The 25,023-nt window shown below is 44.1% G+C and overlaps 1 protein-coding gene across 2 annotated transcripts in view; it reads left to right on the top strand.

Annotated features, from left to right (window-relative positions):
* LOC144729286 (A-type voltage-gated potassium channel KCND2-like) overlaps nt 1-25,023 on the top strand; it is a 486,104-nt gene that overhangs the window by 349,511 nt on the left and 111,570 nt on the right. For both annotated transcript variants that reach the window (XM_078609433.1, XM_078609434.1), the window contains exon 2: nt 369-531. In XM_078609433.1, the coding sequence (XP_078465559.1) occupies nt 369-531 (163 nt within the window). The remainder of the gene's footprint in view (nt 1-368; nt 532-25,023) is intronic.

Below are 25,023 nucleotides of genomic sequence, written 5' to 3'. Positions count from 1 at the left end.
CGTAGCACCTCTTTAAGGACTGCTTCGTGACGTTATTTATTGAGGACCGCCGTCTCGTGTTCACATCGCATCGCGGCTCTTGAAATATTGTGTTGTTTACCCAATTCGAAAAAAAATGCCTCTTCTTGGGGTTTTTGAAGTATGGTCAAACAACCGCGATGACTGACGTTATGTGGGGAGTTCTTCTTTCAGCAGTTGATTGACAAAGGCTTCTTTCTAATTATTCTAACTATGATTTGTGTTTACTTATGATTTAGTCTCTGTGGTATTTTCATGAACCTTATCCCAGCCAACCCCCAATCCTCTCATTGCCATGGCAATGTGAATACTCACGCGCCACACTGTCCCCCGTGCCCGTGTCCCGGCAGATACGGAGACATGGTGCCCAAGACCATCGCTGGCAAGATCTTCGGCTCCATCTGCTCCCTGAGCGGCGTGCTGGTGATCGCTCTCCCCGTGCCTGTCATCGTCTCGAACTTCAGCCGCATCTACCACCAGAACCAGCGTGCGGACAAGCGGCGCGCCCAGAAGGTAAGGCTCGTCGTCGCTCGCGTTTGCACCGCGTCCCACGGGCCCGAGAGTGACGTACGGCAGTCCGGTGAAACCGCCCCACTCAAGCCGTCACCCCGCTTGGTGCCCCGCCTGGCATCGTCTGGACGATGTGCATTGAATTTTATTGTTTATTCCACGAACGTACATACATTACTCGTCTGTTCACGTACTGGGGCAAAGATCACCCGTAATCTATGTTGATGTTTTTGTAATTGAATTTTACTATGAATGGTTGTTTAATGTAATTTCGTAACTTTTTGTTTGTGGAAATATGGTTCATAATGATTGTTTTTGTGCATTGTTTTTTCGACTTCTTTCATGTGGATGTTCAGCGCCGATTTCTAATTGCTCAGTTGTTGTTCTTGTGTTTTTACGTTTTTTGCTTTTGTATTGTTAGTGACTCAGTTCACCCTTGCTAATGAGACTTTTTCCTGGTTAAACAAAACAAACTTGAAACATTGGTGAACTTTATTAATAACGGAGCATCGCCCTCCTCCGGTGTGTTTTCAATAAACTAATTTTAAAAAATGTTTGCAAAACGTGAAGGATTTCACCCGTCAGTGGATTTATTTCACTGAAGTGTCCGTTAGCCATGCCGACAGGGTCAGACCCGAGACACGGCACCAGTTACTTTGTGAATCCTCCTCATCCCCTCCGGGACATAAGGCAGCAATGAGTTCCCTCCACTTCTTCCTGTCCTTGGCAACATGTTGCGCCTCACCCCACGAGAGGTTGGTCAATGCTGCAAGCTCGTCCTTCACTGTCTTGCACCACGTGGTCTTGGATTTCCCAGGTTTTCTTTTGCCCGGTGGTGTTCTTCTTAGGGGCATTTTTTGGTGCATGGCACCAGTTAGATTGTCCCTCAAAGGCAACTCAAGCAACAGTCCTGATGCAGTGACCGGCTCTGTACTGCTGATATCGCGTGAACGTTTGTACATGTCCATATTTGCTTGTTTTAGAAAAAAGGGTGTTTCGGTAATTTTTGTGTCTTTTTTATGGAAAATTTAAGTTTGGGTGGTTTAGATGGACAATAATGTGGACGATTTACAAAAAGAATAACTGAAAACACATTTTGCATTATTCGTCCATATTTTTTCCTGTATATACTAGCGACCTACAATTTATATTTGTAGTGGTGTTATTTCAAACGGACAACCTCTCGCGTTCAACACCATGCATCTCTGTCGCAACTCTTCCTCTTGTACTGCTCGTCCACCACGCTCCGCTCGCTCTCTCTCGCTCCGCTAGCCTGCTATGTTGCACTCTGCAAGCTCCTCCACTGCTAGCCTCTTACTATACACTCTGCTAGCTTCTCTACTGCTAGCCTTCTCACACTCTCTTAGGATTCCGCTAGCCTCTCTACTGCTAGCCTGTCTCACACTCATTTCTCCAACCTCGCCGTTGCATCCAGCGTTGGATCAGCCAACACCGCTGTGAGGACGAGGTGTGGAGAGCGGGGACTTCTTCTCCCTTGTCTTCACTCCAACCCACTCCGCTCCCGTTTCCCCGCACATCTGCTTATATCCTCTCACTCATGAATTGCCCTCAGATCGCCCTCATGAACCTGGCGTCATCCCGACGCCTTCCGCATGTGTTCTCCCCCCTTATCGCCACTATCACTCGCCTCTGTGGCGCCTACTCCGCGTCTGCGTTTGCAGCCAGCCAATCACAGCTATGCATCTTGATTGGTCGCCCCTTTCTGGTTGCTCTCCTCTCTGCACCTGTTCGTCCTGGCGTGACCTCACTGTCCGCAGCTCACACATGCCGTGCACACTGTTTGCAAACCCCCGCGCGCGTTACTCCACTACATATTCATTATAATCGATATACAGATATTCCTCAGTTTACGATGCCTTTGATGAACGATATTTCGATTAACGATCCACCTCGCATAGGGTCTCCCATTGATTCTATTCACAATAAATGTTCGATTAACGATATTTTTACGGTATCACGCGGCCACCAATTTCGCCAATCCGAGTGCTCCTAAGTGGGCTCGGCAGACCTCAGCCAATCAGTGACGGCCTTTTATGAGCATTTTGGCCGCTAGCTTTTCAATGTTTGATGTGCGTTGCTTATGGAAATTGTTCTCTTGAAAACTTATTAGGAAAGCTATCTTGAAATGTTGGCAACACAAACGATGTAAATTATAGTCACTATTGATCAAATATAAATTCTCAAAAAAAAATCCCGGTAATTTTTTTCTATGATTATTAAACAGCTCTCAAAATGTGTCACCAATGTATAGAATATAACCCTCTTTCATTATACTAGGAAAGTTATTTTATTTATTCCCATTACATTGCTATATATTCATTACAAAAAAAACACATACATAAACGTCATTCATTTTTACTTTCCTAATTTTGTTCAGCTTGTAAAATGTAATTGGAGCCACATCTCCTTTGGACAAGTGACATGTTTACTGATGAAACCTGGCAAGTTGGGTGGAGATAGAATTGGGTTCAATATCTCGTTCAATTTGCATGCAACATTCAGTGATTTGGCTGAGGAAATTATATTAACTAACTGCATTTCATAGGCACTCAGAGCTTGAACTAAGAATGTAACTACTTTATCTTAATGTTCTTATGCACAACACATTATACAATACTGTATTAAGTTCTAAAATACGTTGTTGATGTTCTACTACATGCATAATGTTTGCATACAATAACACAAATCCATACTACAATGTTCCGTTTATTAACTAAAACTGTATAAAATTACATTTGAGTCCATCATCCAAATGGACCTTTTAGAACAGTGCTTTTCAGCAGCACTTGTTTATAAATGGCATCTTGTGAACTGGTTTCAACTTCCCTGAATCTCAACAAATATTGTTGGATTGTCAGCTGTTTACACGGGGCATCCAAAAAAACTATGCGGAACCATTCAGTGTAAGCTTGTGGGTTCAAATCCCAATCAGGGGTCACTTAGTCCCATTTCTTACCATTGGGGTCAATACAATGACATTCACGTGGGCATTCCAGAGAGGCTAGTTGATGGTAGAGACTGCCCCCACCATGGGAATGCGAAATTTCCCACCATAAGCAGATATGAGCAACGTGCCATGGTTTGATTGAGCAGATCAACTTTCACTGGCCAGCAATGATGAGAGCATTGCATGGCACAAATATATATATATAATACCCTTTGGTTCTTTCGGTAAAGTCACGTGGGTATAAAATAAAATAAATCACGACGTTTCGGGCGCAACACAAGCGTCCGTTATCAGGTGGGAAAGCATGGTCTGCTGCTGAGGCGCAGACTGTTTTAAAAGGTTTGAAATGGGTGTAGCCCAAGGGTCATAAAGAAGTGGGCGGGGATAGTGATGTTAATGTGAGAAATTAGCATGTAAACGAGGGCACGGAAGTGGCTATGTTAATGTGAGGGATTAGCATGATGTTAATGTGAGAAATAAGAGGGCACGGAAGTGGCTATGTTAATGTGAGAGATTAGCATGATGTTAAAGTGAGAAATAAGAGGGCACGGAAGTGGCTATGTTAATGTGAGAGATTAGCATGATGTTAATGTGAGGGATTAGCATGTAACTGTAGAAAAGGAGAAAAAGAGCGGCCTCCTCGACGAGGGAGTGCAACCCAACAAGATTTTGGGAATATGTTTGGTAACCCCTGCTATGTATGGTAAATCGATGGTTTTGGTTGGATCCTCAGAAGGTTGTCTCCGCATGGCTGGGGAGACAGCTTTGCGGATTGTACAGTCCGAGTATCCGTTCATCCTGAAGGCTTGGTGTTCGTGCTTCAACTTACTGGCTAGGTGGTGCTGGTCAGAGATGCAACGGGCCCTATGGTGTAGTGTTTTTATGAGGGAATTCTTCTGGGCTGGATGGTGGTGGGAGTCAGGCTTCACATATATATAATGTTTGAGATATTTCTGACAATAAAATTGGCTAAAATAATACACCATAATTATACACTCTCAAATTGTGAAACACTTTAGTATGCAATGAAATACAAATCTAACGATAAACGGTTTATAAGGCATTGAAAAAAAAAATGCATTACTAGAATACAAAATATTGAAGCTACAGTGCAGAATGAGAGACGGGAGTTAATTGTGCAAGTATTAAACTGAAACATTGGTGCTGTATATTGTACATACGAGTGTTACAGGGACATCAGATGATGTGCTCGTATGCAGAAGATCAACTCATGCGTTCATAGACCATGAATAAGTGTATTTGGTTATTAGGTGGTGTGATATTGACTCTCATTATTTAGTGTCCACACGAACCATTGTGGACCACGGTAATGTCACCGTGATTACTTTTATAAGTTGTCACGTTTTTCGAAAGCCTATGGGAGAGAGGTGTGGGAGTTCCTGATGGGATTGTGCAGGTAATGTTTATACAAACCGTGAAAACAAAAATCATTTAGAATTATTTATTTACGTTTGTATTATTTCTCTTTGGAGAAAATGCCTTTGGTGGCACAGATACAAATGCATTATTAAAACCTTTAGAATCATTGCCGTAGAAGTTTGGGACTAAAGCTAAAATAAATATCATACAGTTTTGATTTCGGATTTGTAACATTCTAATAGCATCGTTTCTCGCATTACACGGGTTGCTTAGATTGTGGATTAAATAGGGAAACTGACAATCTGAGCTTTTCATAGTGTCATGTCATGCAGCATTTCCAGGAATGATAATGGATGAACTCACAGTCCACTTGGAGAAAATTACATTCGTAGAACTCGGGTCCTTGAAATAGTCCCTACAATTACCAGGTTCAAAGTGGACTGTGGATTTTAATCACCCCGACTGGTTCGTGGAAACCTGTACCATCTCAGTGTCAAGTTGATAATTACATATATAAGATGATGATGATGATAATAATAATGTACAACCCTTTGCCAATCCATTGTTGGATGAAGGTCTCTCCGTGTTGTATCGGTCATGGGGGTAGATTGAGCATACTTCACCACACTGGTCGATGCAGGTTTGTGGAGAGGGTGGGGTGGGAATCAGGGTGGAGGTTCCAATCTCACCCCCCGCCATGGCCAGGAATCAAACTTGGGCTCCGGGTTCAGAGCACTGACCACTGTGCCACTGTTCTTCCCAATTATTTACATAATGTATACAAGTCACTGTGATTGGAAAAAAAAATTGTTACATTATGCCATATATAATTTTCGTGAAAGTAGAGTTGACAACACTAATACGAACGTTTCATTGTCAATGTTGTTTTCTAAACATGATAAATGTTAGGAAACTATGAATAAAATTGGCAAAGCCAGAAAGAACAACATTTTCCTCGTGGGACGTTTAAATTAAACATATGATAATGAGGTAACAGCTCATTTATTAAAAGTACCTTATATCGTGAAAATGTTATAATTTTGACTCCACACAATGATGTAAATGTGCAGTGAAAACGAGCAGTGAGCCGAAATTCTGTAATCCACCGAAGTTGTATTGGATGAGGTTTGAAAAGGGAATCAATGCAAGTGGGCCATCATGGACATCTGTGAAAAAAAGAGCTTTATAGCTCATCAGATTCCTCCAGCATAAGGAAATATGCTGATGCTGTTCGAGCTCTCGACCGCTTCTGTTTTGCCAGCTCCTTCAGGGATTACCCCCCCCCCCCCGTCAACACCAGGGCCTCCAGCCCCCTGCAGTAGCGCTCTTCCCAGCGGCAGGTCTTCCCCTTGACCCCTAGCGTAGGTGACCCTCAACACCCCGAGCGAAGATATTAACGCCAGGTTGTCACTTGAGTATGTCATCAACACGTGAATTGCCCACATTTTTGGTGAACCGTTGCATGCACATATAGATGGATGGATAATAACATTTACAGTCATATTGGAGCCTGCTGACGACAGAAACAAATACTGCATTTCAAAATAAATTCTTCACATTCTGAGTTTTTCCTGTGTTTATTCTGAACATGCCGGGCCGTGGTGGCTAAGCGCATGGTCTACAACCCAGCACTGTGGACGCGAGGGCTGGTGCATCACACAAATGTTGTGAAACTCCCTTACCGTGGGCGTCCAACTGCCATACATCACCCTGGCTTGCCAGGAGAAGGCAGTACAGCAAATGTAGACTCCATCTATTTAATCTGTATGGGGTAGAGTGTTGGTCCCTCGCAAGCGTGGGGTTTCTCTGGGCGCTACGGTTTCCTCCCACTTGTATGGACACTCCTTACATAGCTGGAAACATCTTTATATATGTAGAGGGCCGCAGAGCTTGGGCAATTGTTTGCTTGTCTGTGGTTCCTCACACTTCTGAGTCACAAAGTCTCTCTCCCTCTCTCCTTGAGAGCGATCGAATACTGTGCAGTGGCACAATAGGAGTTCACGTTTATGTTCCATTATGAATGAATAAACGTATTTACACAATAAGTATTTTTTTTATTTACTGGGTTTTTAAAACTAAATAAATGTAATAGACAAGCAAATGTTTTGTAATGGACTGTATGTACATTTACTTGAGGTGTCTAATTTTCTGCGAAGCTGCGCCAAACAGATTGGCGAAGCATCGCCACCCCCCCCCCCCCCCCCAATGTTTGAATGGCGTGGGGAGATCTTTATCCACTGGTGCATTTGGAATGCCTAGAATACATTTCCTTGTCATTTTTAGTATTGCATTTGCAAGCACTGTTTGAACGTTAATGACAAAATGCTGCATTTGGTTACAAACCGAAAGTTTGTAAGCTCTGGCACAGTGAACCAGGGCCCATCGTGACTCGGGTTATGAAACGATGGTCTAAAAGGTGCCTATTGGTGCAGTGTCAGCTTTATTAATCATTTATGCCACCTTCGCCCGGCCGAATATAGTTCTGTCTGGATTAATCAACCCTACACCAGAATAGCAACATCGTGCCTTAGGGCTTTTCAAACTCTCCATCCTGACCCTATTTTTTGGCAATTACTTGACATACACATTTAAATTAATAAAATATACTACATACATACGCACTGTAAAAGTCCACGATCGGCTGCCCCCTCATTATAGGACTTATGCCAAAACAAAGATTAGGAGAGAGTAACTCGAAAAGGGCTCCTTATGAAACATTTCCATGACCCGATGCACCCTGCTAATATAAAAATAATGGCACTTAATGTACTTCAACGAAACTTTTGAAGAAGGTGATTGCAGCATTATGTGTGTGCCCTTCTTGTGGAACAAATGCTATTTAGTATTTTCCCCCCATTGGCAATTGCTGTGTTTAGGAACAAAACGAGCCAATAAGCCATTATTGGAGAGTATGTGGATTTTTCACAAAGTGTGGAAAATTACCAATGCAGCCTTGCTATTGAACGGTAACGGTCTACAAAAAAGAATACCTCAGGTATATTCAATTTCAATTACTTACACTCAAAAGTGTTTATGTAAATGGCCGGTTAATAAAATAGTAAAATCAGGACAGGTTAGGCCTCGCGAGGGAGAAACTCCCAGCGCCAGTATTTCCATGGTGATTCTCCTTGGAGGCGGGGAAAAAATGAGAGCTCGGAATGGAGACGACAGCAAATCTGTGTGTAGTGTGCTGAAGTGATGTGATCTCTATGATGTAGTGCATTTTATTTTGCGAAATAGGCCTGCATGTCTCGAAATAAAGAGCCCGTTTTGCATTTTCCTTCTGGAGATAAGAATGCCAAGCCTCTTGAGCCGCAAATCACGTGTGTTTTTTGCACGTGACGTGACTTGCTAGCCTGCCGTCCTGTGCGCGGTCGGTGCCACGGTGCAGGTCTGATGGAGTTTGAGTGCGTCCAGTCCAATCACAGCCGAATCCATGTCTGGCAAATTGGATGCAATTCACGTGATTTCTTTTGATTGTTTTGGAAAGGTGGGGAGTGTTTTTTTTGTCAGCAGCAAAACCCTGCCCGGATTAGCCAATAAGGATCAGGTCTGATTATTGTCGAATATATTGTGGAATACTGTACCCGGATTAGCCAATGAGGATCAGGTCTGATTATTGTCGAATATATTGTGGAATACTGTGTTACTTAAAAAGATAAGAGGTAAACTTTTTTGTTGTCATTAGTAGTGATGTAAAATTACACAGAAATAAAGCTTATTTTCTTCTCAGTAGCGGCACGAGGTGGGTCTTACCTGGTTGCTATGGTCTTACCTGGTTGCTATGGTCTTACCTGGTTGCTATGGTCTTACCTGGTTGCTAAGGTCTTACCTGGTTGCTATGGTCTTACCTGGTTGCAATGGTCTTACCTGGTTGCTATGGTCTCACCTGGTTTTTATTGTCTTACCTGGTTGCTATGGTCTTACCTGGTTGCTATGGTCTCACCTGGTTGCTATGGTCTTACCTGGTTGCTATGGTTTTACCTGGTTGCTATGGTCTTACCTGGTTGCAATGGTCTTACCTGGTTGCTATGGTCTCACCTGGTTTTTATTGTCTTACCTGGTTGCTATGGTCTTACCTGGTTGCTATGGTCTCACCTGGTTGCTATGGTCTTACCTGGTTGCTATGGTTTTACCTGGTTGCTAAGGTCTTACCTGGATGCAATGGTCTTACCTGGTTGCTATGGTCTCACCTGGTTTTTATTGTCTTACCTGGTTGCTATGGTCTTACCTGGTTGCTATGGTCTCACCTGGTTGCTATGGTCTTACCTGGTTGCTATGGTTTTACCTGGTTGCTAAGGTCTTACCTGGATGCAATGGTCTTACCTGGTTGCTACGGTCTTACCTGGTTGCTATGGTCTTACCTGGTTGCTACGGTCTTACCTGGTTGCTATGGTCTTACCTGGTTGCTTTGGTCTAACCTGGTCGCAATGGTCGAACAACAAATCACTTGGGCGGAACGGTGAATAAGCGGTTAGCACACTGCTTGCTACAAACCTGGTGACTTGAATTCGATTCCCAGCCGTGGCGAACATCAGTGGCAAGTAATATCTGAACCAATCCGAGGCTCCCCGTTCACCAGCCTGCACTAATCGCTGTGATGAAGGATTCTCAAACGAACCCCATGACTGACAGCGATGGATTGCCAGAGGGCTGTAAATCATCCTTTGTTTGCTTAATGTTGGCACAGTGTAGTAGGTTGAGACGTCCAGAATATTGAGTTTTAAATCATATTTGTTTCTTTTCTTGGCTTGTCAAAATCGAAACAAAAACGAATGTGTGTTTAATTTATTTCGCACCCTACATAGCAAATCGTACTAATCAGAGGTGCGGGGGAAGGATAATAAATTAAACACAAAAAGCAATTCTCAAGAAATGAGTTTTCAATCTAAATATAAAAGTGCATGGCTGCAGTGAATATTGAAATATAAACGCACGCAATTGTATTTCAATTATATTGGCCTGTTTGTTTTCTTGAAAGTGCCCAATGAAAAGATCCACATATATTGCGAGCATAACCACCATTATTAGCACTGCAGATCTGAGAGTGGTCGTACGTTGAATTATTTTGTGGCCAGCAGAGGGGCAATGCATAAAAATGTAGTCTGGTGCTCTTCTCTGCTCTCACATCTATGCTCCCTGCCATCATCCCATACTGACCAACTTTGGTGAAGTATATAACGTCCAATAGGCAAGTGTGGGGAGGCCCTCATCCAGCAGTGGATTGAAAAAAGACTGCAAAAAACAAAGATCCCCCGTATAGCCTTAACAGACTGTAGGGGCAAGTGGTGTTAGCGAGCACCTATGAAGGCTGGAACGGTACACGAGGGGGTGGGTGGCTAGAACCACGCCCGACCGCATTTGTCTCCCCAGTGGCGATGTTTACACACCGCACCAGGTACTCATTTGAGGCTGAGTCAACCTAGGGGAGGCCCAGGACCGGTTCAGATAATCGTCACTGGTATTGACCGTGAATCGAACCCGGGTCGCCTGGTTTATAGCGCAGCGTGCTAACCGCTACACTACCGTTTCCCAACAAATATAAACACACATTTCGATGCCCCAATATAGCCATACTGCGGCAAACCTAGCCAAACACGTTTGCATCTGCGTGTAACATTATTCATACTTCAAAGTAACGACAGCATGTGTGTGTGTGTTGGAGGTAGTGTAGTGGTGAGCGCGCTGCCGCACGAACCCGGCGACCGGATTATCTGAACTGGTCCTGGCCCTCCCCTAGGTCGACTCGGCCTCAAATGAGTACCTGGTGCGGCGTGTAAACATTGCCACACAGGAAACAAAGGCGGCCTGGTCGTGGCACTGGCTACCCACCCCCTCGCGTGCCGTGCCGGCCTTTACAGGTGCGCGCTAATTGCCCCAACAGCTGTACGAAGAAGCTTTCTTTTTGTTTTGTGTTGGAGGTATATTTTCCATGTATACAATAAATCCCAGGGATCGAACAGGCAGGCTGAGCAGTACGAGTGGTGGGTGTTGCCGGTGTCTAATATGTCTACTGGACATTTGTGAACAAATGGACATCTGCGACAAAAAGCTGCGTGGCTCATCGGATTCCTCCAGTCGAGATTTAAGATTCTGACTGATTCTGAAAAGCCATGTGGACCACTTTACCATCGGCTCATGGCACAATACAGGGCAAGGTTACCAGTGACGCAGGGGCCTGCATATTGGCTTAGGAGGGTGAGGGTTAGGGTGACGGCAAGGGGCAAGGGTTCAATTGAAACTGGGCAGAGAGAAACGGGGATCAGTTTTCATCTTCAAATCATTTGCCAGCCCAATGTGTAGGCAATGCTTGAAGTTATATTTATTTGTTATCTATCAAATAACTTTAAGTAATCCTCGTAGTTCTGCTATGATTTGGAGGGGGGGAGCTTGTTATAATAATTTCATGATGAAAGTTGAAAAAAAGCTTAGATTTTGAGAGGCTTTTCGAAATGTACATGTTCATATGCTTGGTTCAGACATTTTTAATATCTCCCAAAGAATGTTATTCCATCGTAGATGAAATAAATATGCACTGGTATTTTCTAGAGCATTAATTCATCTAAGGTTTGGTAATCCTCAATTCACATTTTTACTTTTAAATAATATATATGACGAATAACACTAACGTTTAATCCTTTATTTGAAGTCTCCAGTACATTCTGTTTTGATGAAAACAAATATTTAATTTGGCTAGAACATAACATTAACAAAAACATAATGTTCAATCTCACGAAAATACTAAGGAAAAATATAGTTTGATTTTAAAGTAAATACCAAGAAAGTTCCTAAAATTCTTAAGTTTTCTCCTACAATCTTTCACGAGGGCCTGAGGAATGAATGTTTAAACCAAATGGGGAATGATTACAAGTGGCCATTTCATATAAATTAGCATCAGCGCTGAGTTTTCAAGATGTAGAGAATGAATGCTGAACTTCTTTCACACCGTACGCAGACAGCCGTGCTAATCGGAGGTGCCAAATTATTGTGGCCGGGAGATATGTTCCTATGTTGTCTCAGCCAGGGGTAGTTCCTGGCCTTTTGCTGATCTCACGCTGGAAGAGAACCAGCCATTGAAAAGACTTAAGGGGCAACGCTTCGTGTACCACACGGGGACAATTGCATGACATATTAATCGAGACAGCCGCACAAGCGGGTGCTCGATGCTAATCCCCGGCACTTGCTGTCACTATTAACTGATTCTGCTTCAGCGCGTGCACTGACAAAGCGGTATCCGCATTGACAGCGCCCACGCAGGTGCAGATGCTGCTGCGTCGCAGCGTGTCTGTCTCCTCTGGCTTTCGGGCCCCGCTTACACAAACACAATGGCATTAATGTGTTCCTACTGGGATGTTGAAGTTCATTATACATTTTTTCGTATTCCTCTCCTTCGCCTTACTAATGAATCGAGCAGCAGAACAATCTGCCACAACCAGTGGATGGCAATTCATATTCTTTCGGTAAAGTCACGTAGATTTGTTCGAAGAAAATAACAGTCGTTTTTTGTTATGGGTTCAAAGTAAATAACAGTAGTTTTTTGTTATTTTCTTTGAACCTATCTACGTGACTTTACTGAAATTCCCAAAGAATATGAATTGCTGCAGTCATGAAAGTTTCAAGTCGAGATCTGGATGGCAATTGTTAAATAAAATAAGCAACATGGTACCGTCGTGAAAAATGTCCTGTTTGTGTGCACACTGAGCATGAAAGAAAACACGAAGAGCGTTAAATATGAAACGAAATATTAATCGAACTTACAATGTAACAATTTTAGCCCAATATGAAACCAAACCATACGTAATTTTCTCTGCACGTATAAATACTCGGATTCTGTGAGTGCATGTAATTCACGCTACAGTCTTTGTATATATATATATTTTTCTATCCCCACTTCTAATTCTACGGCAGTATTCCCAGAATTTGCTATGCTCACAATACAATCGCCTTTCCATATTTACAATATTAGATGGGTCGTAAGGAAAACTGCATACTCCTCCAAGAAAATGAAATACAATTTATACGCAATATTGCTTTCCTTAATCGTATTGCATGCTTTTATCGTCTTTGCTATTTTAAAACTTTATTTAAATCCGCAAAAAAACGTATAAAAACTCAACGAGGCACAGATTGTTTTGTGAGCTTCAAAAACAACCGGAGGCTAAGAAGTGGAGGATTGGCAAGGGGAAGTCAGTGGGGATGGCAGCAGAAGAAACGCATATTAAGCTCTGGTTTGAGGCTGCCAAAGAAGATACTTTTAGCAGAAAGGTACCCCTTGGGTAATGAAACTATTCTTATTTAAGCTTGCTGCCTGGATGAGACGCGATGACAAAGAATAAACTACTGCACGGTATGCATACACACGTGTATGTAGACTCCGACACTTATCCCTTGCAAGGCCTTATATTACATCCCCCATGGCCTAGATCCGGCTCCACTGCCTATCCTTTACCTGTCAAGCTTTTAGACGTTACGTGAATTTAAGTAAAATTAAACATCGGCGCCTGTATAATTTTCCCTTTTGAAAGTGGATATGTTAAAGGGAATGCTATCAACCGTCTTAGAATGTATTCCAAATTCCCATGTATTGTACAACATTTTGATGAGTTCATTGAGCAATGGATACTTTTTCCAAAGTATGCACACACATGAACAAGAGCGCAATACATTATTATCGTGAGAATTGTCACAGCTCATTGGCATTTGATAAAATATTACAAAACTGGTGGGAAACTAAATATTGCCTTGCTTTACCCACATATCTTTGGGGAGCTTCCTGGAAATGTAAAACCAACACAGTAATCAATACATATTTATTTTATGTGTCAATAACGCCCTCAAAAAACTCAGCATCGGTGGACATTGCAGCGGAATTGGACCCGGACCGGGGGCAGAGAGCAAACAGGAATTAAAAAAAGAAACCCGTCACGACCTCGGCGGCTAACACTGAATGAGCAGAGTTTAATTTCCACCGCGCGCAGAGTAAAGTGCAACCGTGCGAATCGAGTCGCGGTAAGGAAGGTGAGTAGTAACTACAAAACAAGATATTCTGCCAGAATGGCCCCATGATGCTCGATATAATTAGCAGTGAAACCTCACAGTACTAAAATTGTAAATGTTGTGGATTTACTCTCCAACACACCGGTGGGCTGAAGTAGTCGCTAATTGGCACGTTTTGTTTACGTGACGAACCTTACTGATTGGTTGTGTCGGGTGGTGGTGGGTTAAAGACTATACTTATGTGATCTAACCCAACAACACCTTTATTATGAAGCAATGAATGAAAAGTTAACAGAGTTTTACCTCGACATGCGAATATTCAATATACAAAGTTTCAGTGTAACGAACTTTGGATTTATTACCATTATATTCATGGTATATATTTGATTAAATAATACATAACTACACTCAACTGTATAATTAATTAATAAAACTATCCATCTACAGTGCGATACAAATAAGAATACATTTATACTGGTAGGAACCACCTGGTTCCACCAGACCACAGGGAATTATTGTGTCCGTCCGTCTGTCGTGCATCCAAAAATGGGAGGGGTGGGGCTGGGTGGAGAGGGGAGGGTGGGGAGGGGCTGGGTGGGGAGGTTGGGGAGGGGCTGGGTGGGGGTGGGAGGGGTGGGGCTGGGTGGGGAGGGGCTGGTCACCCCGTGGTGCCCTTATAAAACTCAACGTTTAACCTACTCACGCCGGCTTATGCCCGCCCTCACAGTCGGGCATATTTGCGGAATACACCACGCCGCCGTTGACCCTGGCCATTGACCGAGCAACCCAACGTTCCTACCAGCTCCATCCGCTGGAATGTTTTACGAGGATACGGGTTTCCTGAGCGTTGCACATCGCGATGGGTCACAAAATGTGTGTTTACATTCGTCTCGGCCAATTAGAGCACAGCAACGCAACTACGGTGCACACCTGTGGTGCGTGGTGGGCAATGCGACCTTATGACTGACTGTACCGAAGATGACACTGGCGAGTGTGAACATATTTTGCAGTGCAGTAGACTGTTTCTTTTAAATATCATATTTTCAATATAAATTGTCTTTATTTACAAAATGAATAGTTAGTTATGAAGTGTTTACAGTATGAAACGGCAAATGACGAAGGCTGGGAACGTATCCTCACAGTACTAATGTTCAAAGTTATTCAATATACGACGTTTCAATATACGAACGAAGCTCCAGGAAAGCATCTACGTCGAATATCGAGGTATTACTGGAGTCATTTGTCAATTATCACCAGGAATAAAAGTAGCATGTTGTTTAGAGTACTGTACACCTGTGCCTACATTGGTAGTAGAACAAAAGTATCCTAATCCTTTCGTGTTGTTTCTTTACACCACATGTTGTTGTTTTGTAAGCTTTTAATACGTTTGTTACACAACATTGTTTTCAAAGTGGCTGCTGTTCGTAAATGTTGCACTCCCTTTTCAAAGCCTGTCCCTCCCTTTGTGCACTATACTTGTCCTTGTACTCTGTGTTTGCTACCCCTTCCAAAACAGAGACACGTTATGTCAACTGCCTCTTGTGTGCTATACCTTCATATAAAGTGCCTACATACAAACAACATCGGTATTCTGAATGTGGATGCTTAGCGTAGACAAATGGGATATGATTATAACCAGAATATGATGCAAACCTTAGGCTATGGAAAGGTGGGACAGAATTATTCAAAATGTAAGGTCCTATTGATCTGCCAGTGAATCGGAGTGAAACAACATTTTTCCTTCTGTGAATTTAGTTGCTGTCATTGTGTCATTTATTAATTCGTTCCGCTGCTCACTTTTTCGTTATACTTTCTGGCATCCGATGGCTCATTGGAGTGGAAACTCTCGGAAAATAACTCCCCGTAACGATTGTGTAAGCCTCGTCGCATCGTGTGTAATGTTTAGAGAGGACGTTTGTGTTCAATTGGGAAATGAAATATGCAGTGAAGTAGGCTGAGAGAATCGACGTGTCACGTGTTAAGCAATGTTGTAATTCATTCTAGATTTGAAGCTTTCGTGACTGCAAGGATTCATACTCTTTGGTTTTTTCGGTAAAGACACGTAGGTAAAAAATCAAATACAATAAATGTTAACAACTAAATTGAATCACGAAGCTTCGGGCGCAACACAAGCGTCCTTCAGACACACTTAAGTGGTTGTGCTTTCGCTACGTTGTCCCCACCTGAAGAAGGAACGCTTGTGTTGCGCCCGAAATGTCGTGATATAATTTAGTTGTTTTCATTTATTTTATTTTTTACCTACGTGACTTTACCGAAAAAACCAAAGAGTTGTGTTGTAATTGTGCTGCGGTTTGGAGTTACGAGGTCTCAGTGATGTGCTCCTGTTTTTCGGATTAAGCCAAATCATCGGAAAATTGGGCCAGGATAGGACATTTCACATGATCAAACTAAAATGTTTTCAGATTTATGAAATAGATAGCTATTCGCCTTTAAATTAATGGGGGGTTTTAACGTTGTCTGGAGTAATTTCCGGTATGGTGGTTATATCAAAATATTTTTTGTAGTTAATTTAAGTTTATAATTATTTTTGGTGTGACAGCATTGTCGTTGTGTCATACATTTTAAACTGCTAATTGCCCAATTAGAATTACACATAGCAAACACCGCCCGCCCCCTACTGGCAGACGAACGCATCCAGGGCACTCTTTCAAAATGAGACGATCCTGCTCCCTTGAGTTCTCTCGCGGTTAAACAACAACAACAAAATAATACTCGAAATCTGTAGCGGTGCAGAGTCTGCAGACTATCGTGCACAGGGGAAGAGCAAGCAAGCCCCTTTTGTCCCCGTGGGAGATGGGGCTGTGCAAACCATTGGCAGGGCCTGTCACTCACAAAAGACGGGGGGTGGGGTGCGTTTTTTAGCTGGCGTCCCAAGAGCCTCGGTGCAGATACCGCGAAAGGCCGAAGATAGTGATCGTGCGTGTACGTGGCCGCTGCTGTTGCGTTGCTCGGCGGCGTTCGGCATCGGTCCGGCGTGGGGGGGGGGTCACGGGTGGCTTGGGGTGGCGCCTGGCTTGAGTTGGCTCGCAATGGTCAGGGGCACGGGGTGGACGGGGGGGGGACAGGGTGGGACGGGGGGGAGGGGGCCAGGGTCGGACGGGGGGGTGGGACGGGGGGGGGGGTCGGACGGGGGGGTGGGACGGGGGGAGGGGGCCAGGGTCGGACAGGTGGGGGGCGGAGGGGGCCAGGGTGGGACGGGGGGGAGGGGCTCAGGGTCGGACGGAGGGGGCCAGGGTGGGATGGGGAGGGGGGGCTAAGCAGGGAGAGGGATGGGGGGAGGGAACGGGGGGGGGCAGGAGGGGGCTAGCGGGGGGAGGGGGCATCAGAGACGCATGGGGGCGCATTAAGTGTGGGCGAGTGATCTGGGGCCTGACTGTTGATTCTGGAACGAAAAACGCGTTGTTTCCTGGGCTGCTGACTCTTTCCATTGCTTGTGGAAAGTTAACAATCGACACCAATGGGGGAATCGTCTTCAAACTTTGCAAGGGTTCTCACTGTGTTTGGGACTAATCTGTGAGGAGTGAAACACAGTACTGTACAAACACTTAACTTTAAAAAAACGAATGGTCAAAGGATTGCGCCAGGCAGCAAATTTAAGTCCATGTGTGAAAAATGGTTAGAGGTGTCTAATGGATTAATGTAAGTAGCAGTTATCCGTTTATGGAAATGTAACATTATTTTTAACCGTAACGTGTATTTAAATAAGGCTGCCTTGGACTGCTTTTTACTTCAGTGAGTCCCATCAGAAAACTGTGGCCTGTTATACCAACGTCCTCATGATTTGTGTATTTTTTTATTCAATATCTCACCCGAATTGCAGTTGTGCGAGTGTATTGGCCTCCCTGCTGCCAAATAACCCACGTGAGGAGACGTATGGAGGGCCTTCACCTCGCAGCAGATTGACAAAGGGCTGATAGTCATCAGCACTATTATTATGAATGTGCCCTCCTCGGTGCTATCCCTACGTTGTGTGCTCTTGTTCTGAATGCTGCCGTCCCATGCCCTGCAACTCTGCGTGCCATACTCCGTTCCATAATTATGAATGCCACGTGCCAAATGTATCGTGTGCCATGTCCTACGTGCTGTGTGCCACAGTGCTGATTCACGTGATCCGTCTGTATGCTCTCAATGTTATTGGCACGGTTGGTTGCGAAAAAAGTTTGACATACATAACACATTCCTGCGGAGGGAGCTGGTAGGAACGTTGGGTTGCTCGGTCAATGGCCAGGGTCAACGGCGGCGTGGTGTATTCCGCAAATATGCCCGACTGTGAGGGCGGGCACAAGCGGGCATGACTAGGTTAAACGTTGATACAGGTAGGAACAACAGGTTCCACACTGCCCACCAGGGATTATTTGTCTGTCGTGCAGCCCACCCATGCCCCCCCACCGACCGCCGAGCAGGGCCACGATTGGTTGAGGATGTTGGGGAGGGTGGGGGGAAGGTAAATACACCCAATTCTAGATTTGAAGCTTTCGTGACTGCAATGATTCATATTCTTAGGTTTTTTCGGTAAAGTCACGTAGGTAAAACATCAAAATTAATGAAAATAAAATAAAACAAAAATCACGACGTTTCGGAGGCAACACAAGTCTCCGTCATCAGGTGGGACCGTCACAGCCGAATTAGCTGCATCAAGTGAGGCAATGATTCAAGATGTAATCCCTTATAAGCAAGTTATAAGGGATTACATCTTGAATCATTGCCTCACTTGATGCAGCTAACCTGATGACGGAGACTTGTGTTGCCTCCGAAACGTCGTGATTTTTGTTTTATTTTATTTTCATTAATTTTGATGTTTTACCTACGTGACTTTACCGAAACAACCTAAGAATATAAATACACCCAATCATCCAACTTCCCCCCCCCTCAAACGCCGAGCGGGGCCGCCATTGGTAGAGGTGGGATGTAAACACGCCCACTCATGCAATCCCCTCCCCACCGAACACCGAGCAACGCCGCGATTGGTTAACGATGTCGGGGAGGGTGGGGGGGAAGGGTAAACATGCCCACTCATCCAACTGCCCCCCCCCCCCCGAACGCCGTGCTGTCCAACCAAGTTCCTACCTCTTCTTGGTTCTTTCGGTAAAGTCACATAGAAGGGAAATAATAAAATAATAATAAAACATAATAAAAAATATTCAGACGCTGTCTTTCCGACAGCCCTGTTCTTCACCTGAGGACGGCTGCTTGCGTTATGGCTAAAACGTCGTGAGAATTTTATTTTATTATGTTTTATTTTTATTATTTCCCTTCTACGTGACTTTACCGAAAGAACCAAGAAGATGAATCCCTGCAGCCACGAAAGCTTTAAATCGAAAAGTTCCTACCTGCCCACTCCGAAGGAACGTGTTAATGGTACCACGGAGTTAGCAGCCCGTCCCCACTCAGCCCCACCCCTCCCATCCCCCACCCAGCCCCACTCTCCTTACCCAGCCTCTCCCCACCCTCCCCACCCAGCCCCTCCCTTCCCACCCAGCTCCTCCCTGCACGACGGACAAAATAATCCCCTGTGGGCTGGTGTAACCAGGTTACTACCAGTACTATTTGTATTTTATCTTACCAGGGAAGGCCCACTGAGCTCTAGAGCTATTTTCACAAGCGACCTGGCCACAAATTATAGCTCAACGAAGTAGCTGATCACGTGTAAATGTATAGCAGCCAAATACTCTCAACGCATAACATTGATTCTAAATGTAAAAAAAACATGCAAACTACAAATATACAGGCGTCAGGCTCGGGATCGAACCCACGACCTCCTGTATACCAGGCCAGGTAGTTAACATCTCGCCACTCTGGTTGCAACCGTGGCGAGATGTCAATTCCCTGTCACGGCGTGTGAAGCCATACAACACGACTTCACACGCATGGCACATGTAAATCAAAAACAAATCCTCGGATACCGCTAAATGTTTACGTCTGCAAGTAGGCAATTACATATCTTGATGGCTGGCAAGGTAGTAAAAATGTAATGCTATGCTTGGTGCAGCAAAATTTCACATCGACAGAGCACCTTGAGCGTCAGTCATCTCAAAGCGAACAGCTTTGCTCGAGGTTTTCGATTTGCATAGCAAGCATTTGCGGTGGATATTACCCGCGTCCTAAAACACCACCTTTTTTGAAGACGCTTCACACTTTCAAATCGCATGCGGTGGGAGGTTCGTAAATATGGTATCTCCTAGGCATGTTCTGCTGACAGTGATGTAATGGCAACAACAACGACAAACTGTCCATCACGATGTCCGTGTGAGCCGTAGAATGCACCGAGGCATATTTTTTTCTCAACGCGGCGCTTTCTAACGTTCACAACTTAGCCACGAAACGCTTTTTTTTTTTGCACAAAATTCAAGACGCCAGCCCAAATGGCTTTTTGTTTTGTGTTTTGCTCGCCAACCCTTCCCTGTTTTACCGCAAACTTAATTTTACCTCTTAAGTGTCTCCTATATAAATATATAAATCGTTTATTCACGCACTCACACTCACGTGGGTCAGAGCAGCCGACACGCCGCGGCTGCGTTCATCACTTTAGAAATACGTGATAAAAAAAATATATATACAGGGGAATGGTGGTAAAGGCTACTACACATTGCCAAAAGGGGGAGGGAAGGGGGGGTCACATGGTGCTGCTCTATACAATAAAATGCAAACATCAATGGGTGTAGCCACAATCGATAAATCGAGATTAATAACAATTTCAAATAACTTTAAAGTGCTAGTCTCCTCCCAGGAGCAGTAACTTAAAGATGTTCGATTGTCTGAACATTTTCTCTCTTTCTCTACCGTTCCACTGCTGTGTATTAAACACTGCTTTGCGTGTTATTTTTCCGGGAACAAATGAATGGATTTTACTGGCCCACACCCACAAAAGAGTTCTAGGAACCATAGAACGTAGCAAATGTACCGCATTAATGAAAGCAATGCTCTGATTTTGTTGCTTATTCTTGATTATCAATATCTTATAAAATATTTGCAGAGATATAGAACACACATTATCGAAATGTATGTGTGTGTGTGCAAGTGAGCATACTGTCGGGAACAGTCACACAACAGTAAGTGCAGTTGCGCTACGAACCCGGTGACTTGAGTTCCATTCCCTGCCACAGCTAACGTCAGTAACAAGCGGTATCAGAACTTCTCCCGTGCCTCCTCTAGGTTGACTCGGTCTTAAATCATGTGGCGTGTAAACATAAGAAAATGGGGAAACAGAGGAAAAACTGGGCATGGTTATCGCCACACCCCATCCCCGCTTGTTAACCATTCCAACCATAATAGGTGCTCTCTAACAGCAATGCCCCAACAGTCCGTATGGCTATACAGGGGATTCGTTTTAAGTTTTGATTATACTCGACCTGGTAACACACAACATCGGGCACTTGGCCAAGTCCTCTCCTAGGATGACTCAACCACGGCATGAGTAACAGTTGCAGCCACCGCAACCTGCTGCGCAAAGGCTGTAGTCACAGACAAATACATGGATTGCCAACGTTTCACTGTTTGTGGGGCCTATTTTTGCCAATGGTGGCATATCTCGATTGTTTTCGGACATTGTCTAGATATGAGGGAAGGTGGCAGCAGATGGAGCTCTTTTAGGAAGTCGTCACCCATGATCAATCCACTGCTGGATGAAGGGCTCCCCACACCACGTGATATTTGTGTCATCGACCTACACTGACCAGCATGGAAGTATGGCATATATTAGAAATTGACAACTTTGTATGTTCTGGTACACATGTATACGGAAACATTTGCACAGTATACCTAACCTCCACTGCTAAGCCTGCAACTGTGTAATCAAAACAGTCCAACTGCCTTTGACCATCAAGTTCATTGCGTTTGAGAACCCTGCTCTGTCGCAGGTCTCCACAGTATTGAATGACCACTAGCACGGAATTAGGTCAGCAGCCACGGAGTCCTTGCATCGTTGCTTGGCATTGAAAGTTCCGGGAATCATCGGGACCAACCTCACACAGTAGCACACACATTGTTAACACACAAAAAAATCTGAGGAAATTGCAATGGGAAGATTGCGTTGCCATAGGATATTTGTTTCATGGTTTGGCACACAAAGGGCTGTTTGACACGGTGCTAACGCAAATGTATTCCGCCCCAGTGCCACTAGCTCTCAGCTCCTGATAACAATCCTGATTTCAGTGGGGGGGATCGATCTGCAAGAATGCTTCATCGGTTACGAGGGTCAATTTTAAATTGTTGGACTCGGGGCCTTGGGGCCGGGTGATCGAACGTGGGTCTTCGGAGTTGCACACTCGGGCAGAATCAAGGCAACCTAAAAAACGTGTACTCCACAGCCGTTGCATGAATACATCTCGTCATTACTCAACCAATCAAGACATGTACTCATTTATGGAGACCGCAACAGACGAGGATATTTACTTGCACAATGCAACCGCGTCAATGAGCGCACCCTTAAATAGTTGATAGAAGATGTAATTCAAATAGGCAGGATCCATTGGCCCTACTTCGTAGCATGAGATGCATTTGGCTCGATGTACACGTGCAATTGTACTCATCTGTACACAGCAATTGCCCTCTCAATCCAGGAGGACATCAATTTCAAGAAACGTAGACGTGAAATGGAAGCATCGATTGTGTCACGTTTAAATTCACACTTACACACTTTTTTTTTTTCTCCCAGACACACCTGAATGTGAATCTTGCACGTTGACACAAATGCAATAGGCAGTCGCTAAGGAATGTGTCCTGAACTTTCTTCAGTGGAGCGGTGATGCTCTTTTGAACGCATCCACTCAGCTTGTGACTCAATCACGTGTCACGGACTAAAATAAAAAAAATTATTTGGGGAAAAAAAACTATTAAAAAATACTTTTCGTGAAATCACGATGATCAAATATGATTTTAACTGTTTGCTATTATCACAACGTGTGCAGGTATGCAACCATTCAAATACAAAAATATACAATGGACGAAGTTTGAGCCATTGGCCCTTCCACAAAGCACATACAACAGGGAGGGGCAATTTCTCTGAAGGTCGCCTATTATATATTTCATTTTTAGGCAGTGTTATTGACAAATTTAAGTGTTTTTTTAATTAATTGTTCATGTATGTATGTAGAAGCTTTTCGCACCGTACGTAGCCAACCACGCTAATCGTCGGTGCGGGAGGGGAAGGGCGACATTAAACGCACACAAAAAGCAGTTTCTAAAGAAATTAGTTTTCAATCGAGATGATTTCAAAGTGCATAGCGCCAGTGGCTTCATAACAACGGTATCCTTGTGCATCACCAAATAGTGTTGAGCTATTCCGAGAGAATCTAGATTTGAAGTTTTCGTGACTGCAAGGATCCATACTCTTTGGTTCTTTCGGTAAAGTCACGTAGGTATAAAATTAAATAAATTAAATCACAACTACAGCAAGAAACAATTGTTTATTGTCCCACCTGATGACGGACGCTTGTGTTGCGCCCGAAACGTCGTGATTTAATTTATTTTATTTTATACCTACGTGATTTTACCGAAAGAACCAAAGAATTATTCCGAGAGGCTTGCTGCTGAACACCTTCAACGGTCCCCTTGGCCTCTGGTGGCTGTCACACAGCGTGCACCGCACGGTGAGATCCCTCAGCGCAACGTCAGGTTGGTTCGTCAAGCACACGGTGGGTTTCCTTCGACCTAAGCTGTGAGTCTGTGACTGGTGAGCGAGAACGTCGTGTTGTGGAAGCATTTATACCACGTGTCACGTTGGCGTTACAGTGATAGACACCGTGCTGACATTTCAAGAAAATACTATCCTGCCTACTTGTCTCTTTGGTTATCTGTTAATTGTAACACTCACGAGTTGATTATAGCAAAGCACACAAGGCGAATAACATTTCTAACGATACCAATTAAATTTCGTTGATTGGATTGGCGAAAGTGAGAAATTCGTTGTTGTTATCGCCACTGCTATATAATGTGTGTGGTATTGGAGTCATGCCACGAGGTGAAGAAACTTCCAGGCGGCACGCAGGCTGCTAGAACACCGTCTGCATGAGATTGGCCCCGTGAGATGACAACACAGAACCGTGTCGGTTCACGAGGTCTCTTTTTACCCAGAGCTGTATACAAAACTCGCAGCGTTCTTCTCTTTGCTGATTAAACAGGTGCATGCCAATCATCAGATTTTTTTGGTTTTGGTCTGCAGGGATAAGCGAAATGTAGTGAAAAACTTTTTTTTTAATGAGCAGTCATTGCCAGTTGGAAAGAGAATGTGCTCCCTGGATTCAAACCCAAAGTCTCAGTCCCACCGCCATTTACTCCACAAGCCACCCAATGACCTCATAAGCCAGAAAACAACGTGGTCCACTGTGGTTCCATCTTTCTGACCTTGGATTGGATGGGAAAAATGTATTCGTAATGCAAATTGAGCCAATGCATCCGAGACCTGGAGCCAAACTTTCACGAAAGAGCTCGAGGCATTTTAACACAGGTGACCTCTTGGAAATAACGACAGAGGGCAATAGGAGCACCTTGAGCTATTTCCCCAGAACAACGATTCAAGAAGAGACTGGGATATGTCTTGAAGATTTTAGACATCGAGTAATGTACAGTAATTCCATTTTTGCCCTCATAAAACGTTGCATTTTGACGAAGCTTCAGGAACAACTTGGCAGCAGAGAATTCCACACTTGGCAATATGTCGGTGAGCATCATATTAGTCCGTTGGGTCTTAAATCTGGACATGGATAGATGATCCCTGTGGGTATTCGCTCCCTCACCATAATTGCGCATGGATGGATTTGTCTGCAAAGGCAGTAAAGAGACCATGACAAAAACCTTACGCAGAGGAACCGGGTGTGCATGGACCGTCTCGAGGGACGGGCGCTTGTTAAGAGAAGGGTCCCAGTTCGTCACCAGTAATCTTTCTGCTGTTGAGATGTTGGAATTGAGGAGACCATAACACATTGGCTCATTTTGCGGCGTCTGTAATATGGTCCACTGCATGTTGTGTTGATGCATCTCCTCTTAACATTACGATAAGTCACTCGTGCTGGAGACGAAACATCGGGCATGCGGTAGATCTCTGAACATGGCATTACACAGACCATGTCAAAATAATATTACAGTAATACTGCACTGCAATATTACCAATAATATTGGAGGGAAGTGGTGGT

Source organism: Lampetra planeri, chromosome 32, assembly GCF_965212315.1.
Source record: "Lampetra planeri chromosome 32, kcLamPlan1.2.h2, whole genome shotgun sequence".
In the NCBI taxonomy this organism is placed as follows: domain Eukaryota; kingdom Metazoa; phylum Chordata; class Hyperoartia; order Petromyzontiformes; family Petromyzontidae; genus Lampetra; species Lampetra planeri.
This window is presented reverse-complemented; position numbering and strand designations above follow the sequence as displayed.